Raw genomic sequence first — 21,167 nt, 5'->3', positions numbered from 1 at the left:
TCTTTTGATTTTATATTGGAGTGGCCAGATTGCTTTTGTCTTCAGGAGTTCCCACAGAGGCCCAATTCAGGTGACGGTCAGATGTTTTCAGGATTTCTCCTAAGGTCTGGATCCCTCCAGGAAAGATTTTGGCCTCAGGAATTTGGGATGTTGGACTGGCCTGAGAGCTGGGCCCAGGAAAGGTGCTGGTCTAGGGCAGCTGGTGGCTGTGCCACCCAGAGATGCAAAAGAAGATGGGGCAGGAAGCGGCCCCAAGGGCTCCTGGTGACTGCATTGAGGAGCTGGGTTGGTCTGGATGCAAAGGATCAGGAAAAGGAAATGTCAGCCCGGGCATCCAGGAAAGAGGCTGGCATGTTGTGCAGACTCAGGGAAATAGAGGGAGGTGAGGGTGGGGCCAGGCCCAGAGTGCTCCTGGGGACCCAAGAAGGAACTGAGTTGGTCTGGATGCAAAGGATCAGGAAGCAGTGGTGGTTCCCCAGGTGTCTGGGGAATGGGACAAGGAATGGGACAGGACCCAGGCTAGGAGAAGAGACCAGTGGGGGAGATGGGAGGGTGAATGAGGCTGGGGGAGTCAAGGCGTGGAGGGCGCAATCTACTTACCCTGGAGAGAGAGGCCTGTGGGTCAGAGCTTTTTTTTGTCTTTTCAAGACTGGGTCTCCATCTAGCCCCAAGCTGGCCTGGAACTCATGATGTAGACCAGGCTAGTCTTGAACTCACGGAGATCTGCCTGCCTCTGCCTCCCAAGTGCTGGGATTAAAAGCATGTGCCACCACACTCAGCTAGTTGAAGTATCTTTTAAAATTAAGTATCATCTTCATCACTATGATTTTTTTTTCTGATTAAAGTAGCATTTACTAATCACTGAGGTATTTGTTTAAAATTCAGTTCATCCAAAATGGAGTAATATGCATCACGTCAGTGTGCAACCAAGCACAAAAACAGTATCAATGTTGAATCTGTGAATGATTTTCCATTTACTGTGATGTGCTACTGTAAATATACCTCTTTAATTACTTCTGATCTCTTTGGTGACCTATTTAAATTTGTGTACATTATTGTACATAGAATAAAGTGTTTTCACGTTTTTATGACAAAATTTGAACAAATAGCTTTTTAATGGATATAATAACGGTCATACGGTGTGTCAATGGTGCCAAATATTCCTCAATGAAATTATAATGTACCTAATGCTGGTCCCTAGTTTTTCTTTAAAATGAGTGGGAGAATGAAAATGCAAAATACAGGAAATTTATAAAATTAAAGCCAAGGAAATAAAATAATTTGGAGTAGAAAGGTGATAGAATATTTTAAAACTAAGGAAAAATTAATCTGTTAGAAGCAACCGAGAAATTATTTTGACACTTGAGCTGCAATGTAGTTGAACTGGGTTCAAAAGTCATGACTCAGACTGAGAATTGAGAAATAAGCTTGTTATCAACTAAACTTTGATATAAACCAGAATGTGCTGTTTAATTTTTAGGTCAAAACAGCCATTCTGTGTTTGCAGGAGTGTAATACAATTGTCCTTTGAGACTTTTGATGAGATTACACAATAAAAAGAGGTTTTCATTGTTAAACTAAGGCATTAAGTAGCACAGACAGCACTAATGTGCTTTAGGGTAAAAGTGCGGGGGTAATGAACAGCACAAACTCTTGAGACAACTTCTAGAAATGAAACTTAGTTTTCCATTATGAAACTTAGTGTTACCATGAAATTTCACATACATGGTAATAAAAATGGAAAACACAGGAAAATTAAATATCAGGAAAAAATATTTTGATGGTGTTGTTATATAGCATGTTGGCCAATTCCAGTGGTTCTTCTTCTCTTATTGCTGACATTATCTCCAGTATTTGAATTATATGGCAGGGTTCATTTCTATCTTTTTTTTTTTTGGGGTTTTTGAGACAGGGTCTTCCTGTAGTCCCAGCTGGCCTGGAACTCTCTCTGTAGACCAGGCTGGCCTCGAACTCACAGAGATACGCCAGCCTCTGCCTCCCTTTTTGGTGTTTTTGAGACAGGGTCTTCCTGTAGTCCCAGCTGGCCTGGAACTCTCTCTGTAGACCAGGCTGGCCTCGAACTCACAGAGATACGCCAGCCTCTGCCTCCCGAGAGCTGGGATTAAAGGTGTGTGCCACCACACCTGGCTCATTTCTATCTTTGCTGGGAAATTAAGTTTTTTATTTTTTGTTTTTGTCTTTTTGTCTTTTTGAGACAGGGTCTCCCTGTAGCTCCAGCTGTCTGGAATTCACTCTGTAGGCCAGGTTGGCCTCGAACTCACAGAGGATCCACCTGCCTCTGCCTCCCGTGTGCTGGGATTAAAGGTGTGCACCACCACGCCCGGCCAAGGGAAATGAAGGTTTCATGTATTTTGATCCCTCATGTGTACTTTCAACTCCACACCAAGAAGCATCTGTCTCCATTAATTTTTCACTAGGTATTGACTTCAGAACTTCCAAATTAGCTTCAGTTTTCAGCGAACAGCCATTAAATCCGATATAAAGGTCCAAGTCCATCAGAGCAGCCGCTGCTTCCTTGGTTCCATCAAATGAACGCACCACTCCACCCACACACCGACCTCTGTTTCTTTTCATTATGTCCCAAAATTCATCGTGTGAGTTTCGACAGTGAAGAAACATTGCTAATTTTGTTTGTTCTGACAGTTCAAATTGCTTTTCAAAATATTTGAACTGAGTATCTTTGGGACAAAACTGAAGTCGGTCAAAATCAAGTCCACACTCCCTGTCGCTACAACCTTCCCCTTGTTCTCAGCAAGATTTAGCAACTCCATTAAGTAATGGTCAGGGTCATTCTTTTCAAATTCATCACACCTTGTGGGATGACACCCAGCTGTACTGAAAAACATATCATTTGTTTGTGCCAACTTCAGCACATCTTTACTGTCTTGTAGACTTCCACCTGTAATCATAAACTTTTTAACACCAATCTGGATAGCTCTCTTTATTACATCCTGTAAGTCATCTTGATGCTTCTGTATCCCCTTATAAATTCCTCTGAACATAGGATCTGTCAGGTTGATACCAATAGCTACAAACTTGAAGTGCCTCATGACAGCTAGGCAGGCTCTTCCTTGACGAAGTGGAAGTGGCCTCACTATGATTATTGTATGTGTATGATGTATGTATGTGGATGGATGCACACACCATAGTGTGCATGTGGAGACTACAGCACAACTTTGTGGAGTCAGTTCTCTCCTTCTACCTTTGCATGGGTTCTGGGGATTAAATTCAGGTGGCCAGGCTTGTGCAGCAAGTGCTTTTATCTGCTATGCTATGTCACTGGTCCACAGTTGTCTATCTTATGCACCCTACCAAGAAGAAAGATGGATATGCTTCATGGATGCTTGGTTGATCTTTTTGAATTTCAGAGGAAGCTTATATAGTATAATGTACTTCTATGACCCATTAAGTTTGAGACTCAAAAGGTACCAGCCTTAATAGGACTGAAAGAAAAGTACTTTTGGTTGGTCTGTTATAATGCAAGCAACTCTGCCACTTGGCCCATCAAATCTAATGGTACTGGTCTCAAGTGCCCACAGCAGACTGAGAGGTTCTATAAAGCCCAAAGAAGAATCCAGTGGACAATTTGGAATGAAGTCATGCTCTTTGTCAAAGACTATTATACTTTTGAAAAATAGTTCTTGGCTCATAACCTGACTTTGAAAGAGACTAAATGCCCATCTATAGAACACCAAATGATTGTGCAATCTGAATGCTCACTGTGAGCTGGGTGGTCTTTGATTCACCGGGCTGAAGCTTTGTCACCAAGCAGAAGAGAAGTCATATATGTGTGTGTATGTGTGTGTATAAGTATATATATATTTACATATATATATAAATATACCTATACATATCTATATGTTTATATGTAAAATATATCTATATGTATATATATAAATCATAACATTTACAAATGAAAAAAGTTATATATATGAGCCTGGGTGAAATTTGAGTGTACCTGGAATAACACTCCTATACTCAGTATGCCAACACTTGCATTACCCTCTAATAAACCCATAATTTTACCTGGATTACCCCATAATTAAAGAAGGAAAAAAAATTCCAGTCTACCTTACTGTTGTCTGGCTCTTTCCTCAGAAACAGTCCCTCCTGGGGGGAGGGGGAGCTCATAAGACAAGAAGCTAAGGAAACTTGCAAGGCTCATAAAGACGCTGAAAGTTACAAGATTCACAAGGGTCCTCAAGGGTATAATAAGCAGCAGAGAACTGCTCAGGAGAAGAGACTTTCCAGTGGTGCTGCTTGCAAGTTGAGCACGGAGCTTCAGGGGTGCAGCTTTTGCAAGTTGTCCCCCATGTCAGGGTGGGCTTTTTAGTGATGCAGCTACCTGTTTGTTACCCATGCTCCAATCTTAATAAGCTCATTGGTTCACTAAGTTATGTTTGACTGGAACTTTTTCTCTGTCAGTGGCACCTTATCTGGGGTGAATAGATGTTTGTGTCTTACCAGGAAAAAAAATCACATAACATTACAAATGAAAAAACAGTAAGTTAGCATCAGCAGCTGGGAAGATGGACCAGTAAGCAAGGTGCTTGTCATGTACCCCTAGCACCATATAAAAAGTGGGACATGAATATGTATGCTTGTAATCTCAATGCTGAATAGGCAGAGACAGGTAAATCCCTGGGGCTTGCTAGCCAGCCAGCCAGCCTAGCCTAATCAGCAAGCCCCAGGTCTCAAGGAGATACCCTGTCTCAAAAAATAAGGGCACAAGATTGGGTCTGTCAACACTCTGTCATGGAAAGGTGAGGGGTTTAGAGGGTCCTGCCCCTCTCTGAGGATTTATATGTGGTAGATGGCAAAGAGGCATTTTCTTCAGGGGTGTAGCTATTGATAGTGTGCTGGAGCTCCAGTGAACTCACCCTCATCCAAGCTCCCAAGCTCCTGTGGACAACCCTGGTAAAACTCATTCTCTCTCTCTCTCTCTCTCTCTCTCTCTCTCTCTCTCTCTCTCTCTCTCTCTCTCTCCCCCACCCCCTCTATCTCCAGAGAGAGAGAACACATGAACATGTGGGGGTGTGGGGGGCTACTTGGGAAGAGGGAGGGGATGAGTGGAGCAGGAGTGGGAGCTATGCCATGTTCAGATGGCACCTTGTGAGATTTGACATGATCCTTCAGGATGCTTGTGTTCTAAAGCAATGAGAGCAAACTAAATGGTGTTTTCTCCATGAACCAACGCTGTTGTGTAGGATCCAGGATGAAAGTGGGGTGATGGTGCCCTTGCCAACCCCATTTAATGAATCACTAAATATTTTTTTCAATTTATTTTTATTTTTTGAGATAGTGACTCACACTAGCCCACTGGGCCTTGAATGCTCAGCAATCCTGCTCAGCCTCCCCAGTACTGGGATTACAGGTATGAGTCACCATGCTTGGTTTATGAATCACTACATTTTTTTGTTGCTTTTGATCCCTTTAAACTTTGCTGATAAAGAGGTTTTTGTATTCAAAGGAGAAATGCTTTTTAGTAGCAAACACTGCAATGTTTCTACTGAACTGGCTGAGGTGCCAACTGGCTGCTTGAAGCTTCTTACAGTAGTAGGTGAGCAGGCAGGAAAGGGGTAACGTGTCATGGGACCACAGAGTTCCTGGGAGTCTTGCTGCTCAGGGCTCATGGGATCTTTTGGTTCTTGGAAACCAAAACTATCAAGTTGGACTCAAACAAGATCCTAGCAACTCTCAGTTTGTATGAGAGTCCTCAAGATGTTTTATTGTGGTAGACGAGGACCTGACAGATAGAGCTGGCATGGACATCAACAGGCAGAAAAATGGTAGATATCAAGGCCATTAATATTTTATAACATTAAACATCGTTTAATAAGGCTAAGGTTCATCCTTTAAAAAAATGACCACGCCGGGTGTGGTGGCTCACACCTTTAATCCCAGCACTTGGGAGGCAGAGGCAGGCAGATCTCTGTGAGTTCGAAGCCAGCCTGTCTACATAGTGAGTTCCAGGACAGCTAAGGATGGCTGCTAACAACCATCCTTAACTCCAGTTTCAGGGAACCCAACTCCCCTTCTGGCCTCTGCAGGCACTGTATGCATGTGATGTACTTAGATGCAGGCAAAATACTCATACACATAAAATAAAAATACATAAAATACATTAAAAATATATCACATGAGCCCTGTGTGGTGGCGCACGCCTTTAATCCCAGCACTCAGGAGACAGAGGCAAGCGGATCTCTGAGTTCAAGGCCAGCCTGGCCTACATAGTGAGTTCCAGGACAGCTGGAGCTACAGGGAGACCCTGCCTCAAAAAAAAAAAATCACATGATACCCTTATAACTATGTACAATTTTTGTCTTTATATATTAACAAAATAAATTTAATAACAAATTATAGTGAAAAAAATTAACCTGAGGTCCTCCTCTTGTGCTGTTAGACTATTTGTCACTGAGACAAACACTGAGAAAAGGAAGAGGAGAAAAATTTCTTTTGGCTCATGGTGTCAGAGGGTTCAGTTCACAGTCCCTTGTCCCATTGTTCAGGCCTGTGGTAAGGAAGTGCACCACGGCAGACAGATTGTGGTAGAGTTTACCTCAAGGCAGCGGGGATGGAGAGGGCCAGTGATGAGGTGTATCTTCCAGTGATACACTTCTAGCTAGGCTTCAACTCCCAGAATTGCTGTTATATTGTGTCCATCAGGGAGTTAATCTCTCAATTAGATCAGTGCTATCAGGATCTAATCACTCCCCCAAACTCACCAGCTAGATACAAAATCTCCAACATACAAGCTTTGGGAGACTTCTCGGGCTCAAATCATAATGCCTCTTTAGTTTTTCTTTCTTTTTTTATTTTTATTTTTATTTTTTGAGGCAGGGCCTTCCTGTAGCCCCAGCTGGTCTGGTCTATGTAGATCAGGCTGGCCTCAATCTCACAGACATCTGCCTACCTCTGCCTCCTGAGTCCTGGGACTAAAGGCATTTGCTACCAGGCTTGGCTATGCCCCTTTAAGTTTTAAGTGTATAGTAGAGTATGGTTAATTTTAAGGACAATGTTGCTCAGAGGTTCTCAAGATCTCTAGACATCTAAATCCAGACCTCTAGAAATTTTCATCTCTAGCACTCCGTCCACTGGACAGCAGCTCTCCATGACCTCCTTCCCTGTCTTCACAATCATCACTTTACTTTCTGCTTCTGTAAGTCTGACAACTTAAACACGTCATCATCATGGGCTCATCTGTGCTTCTCTGAGTCCTCTCCCTCTCCTTCCCACTCTTCAACCACCCCCATCTCAGATCTCACTGTGTAGCCCAGTCTGACCTCAAATTCCTAGTGATCCTCTTGTCTTAGCCTCCTGAGTACTGGGATTACAGGTGTGTATGACATAGTTTACATAAAAAGTTGTAGCTGTTTGACTCCCACCCTCTCCCAAGATAATATGTTGACAAGTGGTTATAGCAACTCAAGAGTCTCCTTGCTTTACAAAGAATTGCTTAATATATGATTAAGGCAATGAACTGTGAGTGAATTGCTATGGGGAATTTGGAATCTTTTTGGCACAAAGAACACTGAGGTTCTACAAAATGAAAATGATATCTCAGACAGCTATCTCGGTTCCTGGCAGGCACTGGAAAGAAGATGCACTTGCTATATGGAGGACAAAATTCCATAGGCCCCGGAGTGCTCAAGATTATTTATAGTCGTGACATATATAAATATTTAAATATAAATGGCAAGATTATGTAGCTCTTATACCCTATCGTGAGCCTCACTGGATGCGCATAGGACTCTTAAAAATATCGAGCACTTGCTGACTTGGACTAAATGAATCAGATGCTCCACCTGGAAATGCCTTTCTTGTGGCTTTGCCAACTGTGAAATAGGCATTAAAAGACAGCAGTGCATTGAGGCTCAATGTCGCTGGCAGCTAGTAGCCTAGAAACCAATTAGCCTTAGGAGCACCTCTTCTCCGCCAGGCCTGTACATTCTGGTGGCCTTGTGGGAAAGGCATACATTGTACTGTAGCTCCACTCACTGGCTGTATTAGTTACTTTTCTGTTGCTGTGATAGAAACACTGACCAAAGCAACTTTATGAAAGGAAGAATTTACTTGAGCTTACAATTCCAGGGGAATTACAGTCTGTCTTGGCAGGGAGGCATGGTGGCAGAGGTGGCTGGAGGAGGAGAAGAAGCTAAGTTCTACATCTTCAACAAGCACAGGAAACAAGAGAGCAATTGGAGATCCAGCAAGGCTTAAGAACTCTCTAAGCCTGCCCCCAGTGAAGAGCTTCCTCCAGGATAGCCACACCTTCTAAGACCTCCCAAAACAGCACCACCAACTGGGGACAAAATGTCCAAATACTTGGAGCCTATGGGGAACAGTCTCATTCAAACCATCACACTGGCCTTTCTCACCTTGTGATGTTGGTCCTTAGGCAGGACTTCAAGCACCTGCCACCTAGGTGAGCCGGGTGTGCTGTTACACGCCTTTAATCCCAGCACTCAGGAGGCAGAGGCAGGCAGATCTCTATGAGTTCAAGACAAGCCTGGTCTACACAGTGAGTTCCAGGCCTGCTGGGGCTACACGGAGACCTGTCTAAAAAAGACCAAAAAAAAAAAAAAAAAAATGAACGTTTACTTGGAAACTAATGAAAATTGTTTTTAGCCTTGCTAATTGTCTTCAAAGTGCTAATGAAAGAGTGCATTTTCTGTTTTGTATAGCATCAGAAAATACAAAAGACTTACCGACATTTTAGTACCTCTTTCCTTCTATTTTTTTGGTCTTTTTGAGACAGGGTCTCCCTACAGCCCCAGCTGGCCTGGAACTTGCTATGTAGACCAGGCTGACTTCGAACTTCAGAGATCCTCCTGCCTCTGCCTCCCAAGAGCTGGGATTAAAGGCGTGCTCCACCATGCCCCGCCTCTAGCTGTTTTTGTTTTAACGCTTTTAAAATTTTTATTTGTCTATGTCTTTTGATTGCCTGTATATATATTGGTATGTGTGTAGTACCTGTGAAGGCCAGAAGAGTGCAACAGAGCCACCATGTGGGTGCTGGGAATCGAACCTGGGTGCTCTGGAAGAATAGCAAGCCCTCTTAGCTCCTGAGCCACCTGTCCAGCCCTCTTTGCTCTGTAAGAATAGCACACCCTCTTATCTCCTGAGACACCTCTCCCGCCCTCTCTATACATCTCTCTCTCTCTCTCTCTCTCTCTCTCTCTCTCTCTCTCTCTCTCTGTTATACATGTGTGTAGAGGCTAGAAGTCAACATTCAGTGCCTTCCTCTATTGCTCTCTACTTTGTATTTTGAGACCAGGTCTCACTGAACCTGAAGCTCCCTATTTTCGCTAGGCTGGCTAGGCCAGTGAGCCCCCAGGATCCTCCTGTCTCTGCCCTGGGGTTACAGGTAAGCGCTGAGGTAACTAGCTTTTTATAAGTTCTGAGGAGCCAAACATAGGTCCCCATGCTTGCCTAGCAAGCATTTTATCCATGGAGCATCTTCCCAGGCCCTTTCCAGTGCTTTCTGGTATCTTTTGCAGGATAGTAATGTCCAGCTTCTCAAGATGACTATTTTTCATATAATAAAGGGGAATTATCAGATATAAATACTATCTAATATAACAAAAGAGTAAGTTTTCTTGGTTTAGATTTCTCCCATCACTTCTGTGTCTACAGTTGACTTCCTCATGGCTTTTTCCTGTCTTGCTTTGTTTCATGTGATTTCATATTCCACATCCTGGAATTTACAGCTGTCATTTTTTTTCCTCACTTCAATCTACCTTTAAAATTATTCAGTTTTTTATTTTTCAAATCAACTGAACAGATGGGGATTTCAACAAGTAAATCACTATTCATTCTTTGAAGTGGGGTAGAGGGGTAAAGAGCACTCAAGGACTGGAAAGGTGTTTCATAGTACTTATGAAACTTTACAGACCATACCCAGCATTTGCTCTCCAAGACCTGTCCTTACATAAGCAGGACAAACATTTCCTGTAAATGTCTCCACTTCTGAATCAGGAGGGCCAGCAAGATGGCTGAGTGGAAAAAGTGCTTGCCATCAAGGCCAAAACTGGAGCTTGATACCTGCAACCCAAGTGGTGAAGGAGAGGACTGACTCCAGCTTCAACATCAGGGCTCACTACTATGACAAAGTATAGCAGTGCCACACCAACTGTGACACAGAGGGGTAGGCTGTCAGTCACTGATGCCACAGGAGTGTATTGTCAGTTTTCAGTACTGAGTCTATTTTGTAAACTTATTTCTCTCTTTGTTTCCTGAATCTAGCAGTAAAATAATGGTTTGGATAAATATTAATTTGGGTCCATTGGGATGGGAGTTATGTTATTTGGAAACAGAAATACTTTTAAGACAGAAAGGGTACATACCATTAAAACGTCTTAACCATAACCATAACAAGTGCACAGCAGAAGGAGCACTAAACATAATGGAAGGAAACTGGGTTCTTGTGAAAACCACCTATGAACTAGAAGATCTTGGGCAATGGGCTAGAGAGATGAGTCAGCAGTTAAGAGCCCTTACTGCTCTTGCAGAGGGCCAGGATTCAGTTTCTAGGACACTTTTGGTGTCTAATAGCTATCAGCAACTCCAATTACAGGGTATCTGACACCATATTCTGGCCTCCGTGGGCACTACACATATGTAGTGCACTTACATACATGCAGGTAAAACATTCACACACGTAAAAAAAAATATTTCTTAAAAGATCTGGAGCAAGTCGAAGACTCTCTCTGGACATTAAATATGTTATCTGGAAAACAGCATTCGAGAGGTGGAGGCGGGAGAATCAGGAGTGCAGGCCATCCTTGGCTACATACCCAGGCTATGACTGCAATTGCTTGGCCAGAGTATTGTATTATTATCTCTGTAGTTTTTTCAGATGCCTTTTCCTCTTTGTTTTTAATTCATTGCTTACTAATCTTCCTCATCTTCAATAGCTCTTTGCTACACAATTAGTTATACCTTCCCCTCATTTGGGGGGTGGTGCTGGGATGGAACCCAGGGCCTTGTGTATATGCCTTACCTCTGAGCTGCACCTCCGTCCTCTTTTCCCCTTCTGATCCCATTCTCAGTGTCTATCCATTTGTTCCATAGACTCCATCTTAGATTTTACCTCGTTTGCTTCATTATCTTTGTTTTCCTAATCCCACAGCCTCTCGGTAGCCCGTTTACATCTAAGAAATCTCAAACTAATGACGCCCATCCACCATCCACTCCTTCACCTTCCATCCAGGTTTCTTAGCACTTTATATTGAAAAGTTTTTAAAGAAAATTTAAAATTTTATTTTATTTATTTATTTATTTTTGGTCTTTTTGAGACAGGGTCTCCCTGTCTGGCCTGGAACTTGCTATGTAGACCAGGCTGGCCTTGAACTCAGAGATCCACCTGCCTCTGCCTCCCGAATGCTCCCGAGGCTAAAGGGTAGGTCACCATGCCCGGTTAAAAGTTTTATTTATTTTTCAAATAATATGTTCATTTATTATTTATATTTTTATGTATATGAGTGTATTGCCTACATGCATGTAAGTGCACCTGTGTCATGCAATGCCTGAGGAGTTCAGATCTCCTGGAACTACAGTTCTGGATGGTTCTTAGCTGCCATGTGGGTGCTGGGAATTGAACCTGGGTCCTTTGGAAGACCAACCAGTGCTCTTAACTGCTGAGCCATCTCTCAAGTTTCTATATTGGATGGTTTAATGCTTAAAACAAGAAGTACTAAGAGGCTGGAGAGATGGCTCTGTGGGTAAAAGTACCTGCTGCCAAGCCTGATGACCTGAGCACGATTCCTAGGACTTACATGGTGGAAGGAGAGAAACAACTGCAAGTTGTCATTTGACCTCCACCTGAGCACCACGGCAATAACACCCATACACACACATGCACATACATGTGCACACACACAAAATAAATGCAATAGCTCAGTACTTGAGAGGCAGAGGCAGGCAAATCTCTGTGAGTTTAAGGCCAGCCTGGTCTACACAGTGAGTTCTAGGTCAGCTAGGACTACAGGGAGACCCTGTCTCAAAATAAATAAATAATAAATAAATATATAGAAACAATAAAATAAAAATTAAAAAAAACTGCTGATGATTTCTATGGTGTGTAACATAAACTGGCATAAAGTCAAAGATAAATCTTTTAGTTTTTTTTTGTTTTTTGAGACAGGGTCTCCCTGTAGCCCCAGCTGTCCTGGAACTCCCTATGTAGACCCGGCTGGCCTTGAACTCACAGAGATCCACCTGCCTCTGCCTCCTGAGTGCTGGGATTAAAGATGTGTGCCACCACGCCTGGCAATCTTTTAGTTTTTTTTAAATTTTGTGATAGGGTCTCCCTGTAGCCCCACCTGGCCTGGAACTTTCTGTGTAGACCAGGCTCTCCTCAATCACAGATATCTGCCTGTCTCTGCCTCCCAAGTATTGGGATTCAAACTGTGTACTACCACTCCTGTTAATCTTTTAGTTCTGAATGAGAGGACAAAGATCAAGGGACTCTCAAGAGCTACTAGATCACTCCCTGAAACACTTAAAGGGAGCTCTGATGATCTTCCCAAAAGATCCAGCCCAAATGACAGCGACTCATATGCAAGTAGAAATCATAAAAGATCTTAAAGTATACTCTTACAATTTAAGCAATTTGCTTACATTTTTTTTCTTTAAAGCATCAGTTCTAAAATTTCAGCTTGCAGAATATTACTACTTCAAAATGTTCTCTGTAAAAGGACTCCAGGCTGGAAAACACCATTATCTACAGGGTGCGGGGGTGGGGTGGTTCACAATGTGCATTAGTGTATTGAAAGCTTTGACATAGGCTGGGGACTGTAGCTCAGTGGTAGGAGGCTTGCCTAACATGCTAGAGGCCCATGGTCCCACCAGTAGCACTGGGAAGGAAATAAGGCTCTGAAAAGCCCTGCAATGACTCAGCATTTCTAAAAGTATTGGATCAAGAAATGCTTTTCTCAGGCTTGGGTGGGTTGGTAGAGTGTTTGCTTAGCACACATGAAGCTAGGTTTGGTCCCCAGCAGCCCGATGTGGTAGGACAACTCTGTAATTCCAGCATTGCAGAAGTGGAGGCAGGAGGATCAAGAGTACAAGGTCACCCTTGCTACACAGTTTGAGGTAAACTTGGGTTATATGAGACCCTGTCTCAATAAAAATAAGTTAACTAATTAAAAATAAAATAAGAAATGCTTTTCTCAAATGACACTTATTAATATCACACTGAAAACTACTCCAAGGAGTGGTTCCACGGTGATTACACTACAGACTCTGAAAACTATTCCAAAGAAAAATGATAGGTAAGCCAGGTGTGGTCGTGCACACACCTTTAGTCCCAGCACTTGGGAGGCAGAGGCAGGTGGAGCTCTGTGAGTTCGAGGCCACCCTGGTCTATATAGTGAGTTCCAGGCCAGTTGGGGCTACAGGGAGACCCTGTCTGAAAAAGACCAATAAATAAATAAAGTAAATAAATAAATAAATAAATATGAGCCATGCCTACGATTAATCTTTCCTTACAATGCTTTCTTTTAAAAATTTAATAAATTTTTTTTTGAGACAGCGTCACTATGATGTAGTCATAGCTGGCCTGGAACTCACAGAGATCCATCTGCCTTTGCTTTCTAAGTGCTGGGATCAAAGGCATACACCACCATGACAGCTGGAACACAGAGATTTCTAAACTCACCTCATCATGTACATCATCCTGTAAAGGCAATCACAGGGAAGAGTATTCTACAGAGCATACCCTTGAGAGCGGTGTAAGGCACTGTTGTTTGAGCACTATAACTAGTGGCTACAATTGCAATACCCCAAAGGCCAGACAGTGTGAAAAAAACATGGCCAAATCTGTCTTGAAATCTAGATGTTTCATATATATATGAATATATGTCAAATATTGCTACTTTTTTCCCCTTTATGTATTAGATATTTTCTGTTACTATAACAAAAAAATCTAAGGCTGGATACAGTATAAATTAAAGTGGTTTATTTAGCTCAGTTTTGGATGTTGAAAGTCTAAGCAGCATGACACTAGCTTTGCTGAGGGCCCCCTTGACTGCATCATGTCACAGTGGTTGGCACCGTGGTGGTAGCATGTTTGAGAGGAAGAGATCACACAGCAAGACAGGAAGCCAGAAAGCTGGGCGGGGCCAGGCCTAGTCTTTAATAAGAGCTCACTTGCATGAAATTAATTGAGGTTCTAGGAGAAATTACTTAAATTTTTCCCCTGCCTTATCTTTTTCTTTAAATTATTTCATTATTTATTTATTTATTTATTTATTTATTTAGTGTTTGAGGGACGGCCAAAGTGTGCACAAGCGGCGATCAGAGGACAACTTGTGAAAATTGGTGCTCTCTTTCCACCAAGGGGGTCCCAGGGATCAAACTTATGTCGTCAGGCTTGGTGGTAAGTGCCTTAATCCACGGAGCCATTTCAGAGGCTCTCCATGAGAAATTACTTGATCCCTCAAAAAGGTGATGTACCCAAGGAACCAATAACCTTACTCTAGGTTTCATTTCTTAAAAGTCTCACCACCTCCTTTTTGTTGTTGTTGGTTTCTTTTTTACTTTTACTTTTTATTTATTTATTATTATTTTATGTGTATACATGTATTTCCTGCATGTATATAAGTGCACCCATGTTGTACAATGCCCAAGGAGGTGTAAAGAGTGTGTTGGCTCCCTGGAACTAGAGTTACCCATGGTTGTTAGCCATCACATGGGTCCTCTACCAGAGTAGCCAGTGCTCTTAATCGCTAAGCCATCTCTCCAGCCCATGGACTTTTTTATTTTTACTTTGTGTATAAAAGTGTTTTGCCTGCATGTATCTAAGTACACCTGTGTTGTGCAATGCAGGGAGGCCAGAAGAGAGTGTTGGATCTGCTGGGACTGGAGTTACAGATGGTTGTTAGCTGCCATGTGTGTGCTGGGAACTGAACCCAGGTCCTTTGCCAAGAGCAGTTCGTGCTCTTAACCACTGAGCCATCGCTGTAGCCTCAGCCCCTCCACCTCTTAACCTTGCTACACTGAAGGAAATAATCGAAACTGGTGAAGGACACATGAAGGACAAACCACACCATAACCACAGCACTTTATGTTACTTAAATGCTTTTTATGAAAAAAGCCTCAAAATTTGTATGTTTATACTAATGTTATTCATATTTTTAGCCCTTACAATATACTTATCTTTATTAACACTCTATTAAACATTATTCTGGGCTGGGAGTGGTGGTGCATGTCTTTAATCCCAGCACTCAGGAGGTAGAGCAGGTGAATATGAGTTCCAGGCCAGTCTGGTCTACATAGTGAGACACTGTCTCAAAAAACAGAACAAAATAACAAACACAAAAACAATAAAAAAATTATATTTCCTTTACTGCTAGACTCTCCTTCCTATGATTATTACAAAAAGGAGCTGGAGAGATGGCTCAGCGATTAAGAGCACTGATTGCTTTTATAGAAGACCTGAGTTCGATTCCCAGCACCCATGTGGCAGCAACAAACCATCCAGTTCCAGTGGATCTGACCCCCTCTTCTGACCTCTGAGGTACTGTATGACATGGGTCCACTCACATACATGCAGGCGGCAGATCTCTATGAGATGGAGACCAGCCTGGTCTACACTGAGTTCCAGGCCAGTCTGGTCTACATAGTGAGACACTGTCTCAAAAAACAGAACAAAATAACAAACACAAAAACAATAAAAAAAATTATATTTCCTTTACTGCTAGACTCTCCTTCCTATGATTAAGTATTACAAAAAGGAGCTGGAGAGATGGCTCAGCGATTAAGAGCACTGACTGCTTTTATAGAAGACCTGAGTTTGATTCCCAGCACCCATGTGGCAGCAACGAACCATCCAGTTCCAGTGGATCTGACCCCCTCTTCTGACCTCTGAGGTACTGTATGACATGGGTCCACTCACATACATGCAGGCAATATACTCATACACATAAAATAAAAATAAATAAAATATTAAAAAAAAGAATTACAAAAAGTAAGGATGGAGAGATGGCTCAGTGGTTAACAGCACTAGCTTCTCTGGCAGAGGACCTGGGTTTGGTTTCCAGCATCCACCCACATGGCAGCTAACAATCAGGGGGAGCTGACACCCCCTCTGGCCTCCAAGAGAACCAGGAACACATATGGTATACATACATACATTAAGACAATCACTCATATACAATATTTTTAATCTTTAAACAGAAAAAAGAATTAACGGTGGGCATGGTGGCACATGTCTTTAATCCCAGCACTCTGGAGGCAGAGGCAGGTGGATCTCTGTGAGATCCAGGACAGCCTGATCTACCTAATGAGTTCCAGGCCAGCTGGGGCTATAGGGAGACCTTGTCTGAAAAAACAAAAAGCAAACAAAAAACTATAAAAAGTGGTGACTGCTAGTGTCTGCCCTATACTCACAGTACCAAACTCATCATCCCTTAGTCCTAGACACATGGTAAACCTTCCTTAGAAAAGGAAAGAAATTTTCTTCATGGAATCCTAAGTATTGTATAAACCAAATTAATATGACCTGAACTTGTTCCTTTTTGGGACAGCCCTGTTGTGCATCCCTGGCTGGCCTTGAACTCACAATCCTCTTGCCTTGGCCTCTGAGTGCTGGGATGACAGGCATGTGCTACCATGTCCAGATAACTTTGCACCTTTATATGTTATGTGAATAGTTATCTATGAGAATGTTAATTTGAACATTGACAACTAAGGTTAATTATGATAATTATCAGCTCATTACTTTATTGTTCTGTGACATATTTGCTTATGTTTTCAAATTGCCTCAGAAGCTGTCTAAAATACGGTCGTTTGTTGGTTTATGTCTAATCATTAATCAGTCTTCAAATACAGTATTTCCCACAAATTCCTCAGGGTATGATTGTAATGACAGGCATACATCTTCAAATGCCTTTCAGTGTGATAAAACATGCAAAGAGATCTGATTCAAAATAAATATCTGTATTTTCTAGAAAATGCAGAATGATATAACAGTAATTGTTCTCAATGAAGTTTTATGGTGAGGCATTCTGTTAAATGCTAGAAAGCAAGTATTTTGGAGGTAGCTACTGAAATAACAAAGTATGACTCACTGTCTGTAAACACTCTAATGTCCTTGCATTATCATGGGAGAGTTCCTGTGTGGCTTTAATAATATATATAAAATGAATTACTATTTATATTCTTCTGGAAGGCATTAAAAAAAAAACCTCTATTAGCAGAAAGGTCTCTACAGTCTAACAAATTAATTATCCTTTACTTTCTTGTCAATAGGATGAGGGGTTACTTTTAAGTAAATAATGAGAGATTTTACTATCTGTGTTTCTTGTAGTGGCAATTCCCTGAGTTGATAGAAGTTTAGGCATTGAAAGTGTGTATTTGTTGCACTGTTCATTTTAAAGGGCAGAGCAAGAGTTATTACTAAATGCTTTCTTTCTGACCCTGAAATATCTCAAAGTTCATCTCTGACTGAGATCACAGGGGGAAGAATGTGTAACCAGTCTCAGACTGGTAGAACCAGAGATCATAAAGATGCCATCATTTTACAGATGAGGCTTGACAAATTTTAAAAACTTTTTAAAGGAGGCTTATTGAAATGGGAAAGAAAATTTCTACATGGAATTTCTATATGGTATTGAATCAATCAAATGGATAGCCTTCAGGCCTCCCTGAAGGCTGGCCTTACTGCTTTTCTACCTTACACTTAAGAAAAACTAATGTATAAGCAAGCAGCTAAACTAGCAGGTCCCTTATTATCCCTATGAATCAGTGTCAGGGCCGGGAATGAAAGCCAAAACTTTGAATGCTGGACATTCTCACAGATGTAGGCTGATCTCATTCGGAATAGATGCTGGCTGGGGGTGAGGTGAAGCCATTTTTGGGAAGTCCCTAATAGAGTTCTGTGTTTCACAAGCCGAGTTATTGCTGAGGGATGCAAAATGCTTGCTTAAATGAGTTCCAGTTGATCATGTGATCTTAAAGAAACAAAACAGTTCTTACCTTCCTCTAAAATATAGCTCAACATAGAAACTGAAATGTGCTTTAAATCGGGTTCAGTCTCAAATATCCAGGAAATTCGCGGCGTCATTTACATCAGTCATCTGTGTGAAATCTTTTAGGATCCCACTGAACATTTATAATGAAACTATTTACTTGAGTCCCTCTTTCTCTGTTTAGAAACGTATTTTCTGTTCTGTTGTCACACTGAAATAGTAAATACTGATCATAGTGAAATAAAGAAAAAGTCCAGGTAAATCTCAGTATCTTTTCCCATCTAAGATGACAAACTTTTAAAGGCAGCTCCACCCTTTAAACACGCACGCACGCACACACACACACATGCTCAGCTATGTCAGTGACCTCAATGTTGCATGTAGTTGCTCTCCAAGACCTATTCCCAAGGGTCATGGCCGAGTATTTTCTGATGACCACACTCGGTGCAGAGAGATGTTCAAACCATTGCCACATCCATCTCCCGTGAACCGTGCGGGGTGAGCTCATGCAGTAACCGGGGCTGGAGCTCTGCCGGCTGAGAACGAAAGACCAATCACAAACCGGGGAACCTTACTTCGCACTTCTCGGGGGCCCCACAGAGGTGGAGCCCTGGGTCAGGGCTGGCAGGGGCGCTAGGAGGAAGGGGGTTGAGTCCGGTGTGCTCAACCAGCGAGTTGGCGAGATGGCAGCGTTGGAGCAAAAGGGATCCAAGTACCAAGAGGGGCAGAAAGAGTTGGGGAAAAGGGGCGGGGAGGGCAGCCCTGGTTCAGGCGGGAAAGGAGACACAGAAGGGGGCGCAGGAAATGGGCGCCAAAGAAATAAGAAATTGCGGAGGAGGAAGTCGTCCCTGGAAGAGGAGGGGCGAAGGGGAAGCAAGAACCAGGCGCTGGCACTTTAGAGAGCCCAGGGCCGGAGCCTCCCCGACCGGGGGAGGGCGCACCGGCTCGCGTCCGGCCCCGCGCAGTCACCCTACCTGAAGCGCTCCTGTCCCGCCGTGTCCCACAGCTGCAGCTTGATCCTCTTGCCCGGCTCGATCTCCAGCAGGCGGGAGAAGAAGTCCACGCCGACCGTGGGGTCGCAGGCGGGGGAGCGCAGCCCAGGGAAGCGGCCCTGGGTGAAGCGGTGCAGGAGGCACGACTTGCCCACTGTGGAGTCCCCGATCACGATGAGGCGGAACTGGTAGATCCAGATGGTCTCCATCGCTCCGGGGCTGCCGCACCCGCCCAGCCCGCCGCAAGTTCGGCGGCGGGAACTGTCCCTTCAGCACCTCCGCGGCACGCCCGCTTCCAGCGTCGTCCTGCGGCTACGGCCGCCGCCTGGTCCCCGCCCTCTGGGGAGGGAGGGGAGGGGCCGCGGGCTGGGGGCGGGGCCAAGAGTTGAGGGCGGGGCTCGGCTCAGCCTTCGGGGCGGGGCCACGCACTGGGGGCGAGAACGACCCGCCTGGGCGGGGCTACAAGTTGGGGGCGAGGACCCGGCCTGCCTGGGGCGGAAACGGCCCTCTGGGGGTGGGGCCTCGGACTGGGGGGCGGGGCGTGCGCCACAGCGCTGGGGTTAGGGAAACAGGTGGGCCCCAGACAACTGCAACTCTAGTGCAGACCTCCCTGGGAACCAATCAGAAAGTGGGTGTGGCGAAAGGACGTGACAGCAATGGCAACCAATGAAAATGCATCACTGGTCAGCTAAAGAAAAGTGGGAGTCATTTTCTCCCCAGTCAGAGTGGCTGGCCAAAGAAGGGCTCAGATTTCGGAAGTCTGCAAGGGCGGTAATCTGCTTCGGGGCTGTGGCTTCGCTGCATCCGGGTTTTCTGAAGTCTGTTGGATAGACCTTTGCAGAACTGGCTCTGACTGCTCTGATAAGGACTGCCTGTTGCTGTTCGAGGGCTTTTTTCCTCAGCGCTTTCAGGATTACGGAAGAGTAGGAAAAATGTCAAGGTCTAACCCCATGCCCTGGGAAAGAAGTGAAATGTTAAAAGTTCATATAATTTCGCCCGGCGTGGTTGCGCACATCTTTAATCCCAGCACTCGGGAGGCAGAGGCATGTGGATCTCTGAGAGATCGAGGCCAGCCTGGTCTCTAGCGAGTTGCAGGCCAGCTGGCGCTACAGAGACCCTGAATCACAACAAAAGTTGATACAGTTTCTCTGCTTCCTGGATTCCTCTGTAGTTAGGATATCTACAGCTGGTCTCAATAAACATAAAGTCTGGTGAGAATTTACTGTAATCGCACCCCTTGTCTCAAATTTAATAGCAAATTCAAGATTTATCTTTAGGGCTGGGGATGTGGCTCCGTTGGTAGAGTGTTTGCCTGGCATACTTGAGGGCCTGGAACCCCAGCACCAAATAAACAAGTAGTGGTGGTTCATGCCTATAATCCCAGCACTCGGGAGGTGGAGGCAGATGTGTAAAAAATTTGAGGTCGTTCTCTCTGACCCAGCGAGTTCCAGGATGATTTATCTTTTAAAAAAATCAAAGTTCACGTTCCTCGGGAGGCAGAGGCAGGCGGATCTCTGTGAGTTCAAGGCCAGCCTGGTCTACATAGTGAGTTCCAGGACAGCTGTGGCTACAGGGAGACCCTGTCTCAAAAAAGACCAAAAAAAAAAAAAAAAAAAAAAATCAAAGTTCATCAGCTTTAAGTGTATGCCTATCAAACAACGTTTTGGGACTAGGGCTATGGCTCCGTGGTAGCCCTTCTGAGGTTGGAATCTCAATACTGAAAAAAAAATCCTATTTCATTTTTTTCTTGCATACATCTAACTTTCTGCTAATGCTATTCAGCATTCCTTTCTTTTGGAAGTATTTTCCCCAACAGTTGAGCTTTATGTAAAGCCATTGAGGCCTTATGTCTCCCCTTCAACAATTGCTTATACAGTTGTACTTACAGATAAGGGTAAGTATCCACAGTTCTAAAACTAATCAGATCCCCTCTCTCGTGTGCCCCCCTCAGCCTTGCCCCCTCCGACCTTCTTGTCACATATCCAAAAGAATAATCTAATCTTATTTCTCTCCTACAGGATCGTCTTTGAGAAGCCTAATAGTCCCCTAGTACATGACCTAATACACCAGGAAACAATTGCTTTGGGTAAGTCTGCAGGGGACATCCTAATTATCAATCCCAGCCCCCCACCTTCTCTAGCATTCTCACTTTTGACCCCACTGTTCTCCTGATGTCTTCTCC

General features: G+C 43.6%; 2 protein-coding genes across 2 annotated transcripts in view; both read right to left on the bottom strand.

The window, feature by feature from the left end:
- The window catches only part of Rab39a (RAB39A, member RAS oncogene family), a 31,220-nt gene extending 11,907 nt beyond the window's left edge, over window positions 1-19,313 (bottom strand). Inside the window, exon 1 of the mRNA XM_008829710.2 lies at window positions 18,968-19,313. Within this exon, the coding sequence (XP_008827932.1) occupies window positions 18,968-19,194 (227 nt within the window). The 5' untranslated portion in view covers window positions 19,195-19,313. The remainder of the gene's footprint in view (window positions 1-18,967) is intronic.
- On the bottom strand, window positions 1,739-3,071 carry LOC103731330 (putative deoxyribonuclease TATDN1). Its single transcript, XM_008829709.2, is given in 3 exon segments — window positions 1,739-1,931; window positions 2,340-2,741; window positions 2,744-3,071. Coding segments are annotated over 3 exon segments (906 nt in total). The 3' UTR covers window positions 1,739-1,755.
- Window positions 19,314-21,167: the final 1,854 nt, after the last annotated feature.

Source organism: Nannospalax galili, unplaced genomic scaffold (assembly GCF_000622305.1).
Source record: "Nannospalax galili isolate Female #2095 unplaced genomic scaffold, S.galili_v1.0 scaffold854, whole genome shotgun sequence".
NCBI lineage: Eukaryota > Metazoa > Chordata > Mammalia > Rodentia > Spalacidae > Nannospalax > Nannospalax galili.
Note: the sequence above shows the minus strand (reverse complement) of the source record. Positions and strands in the feature narration are given on the sequence as shown.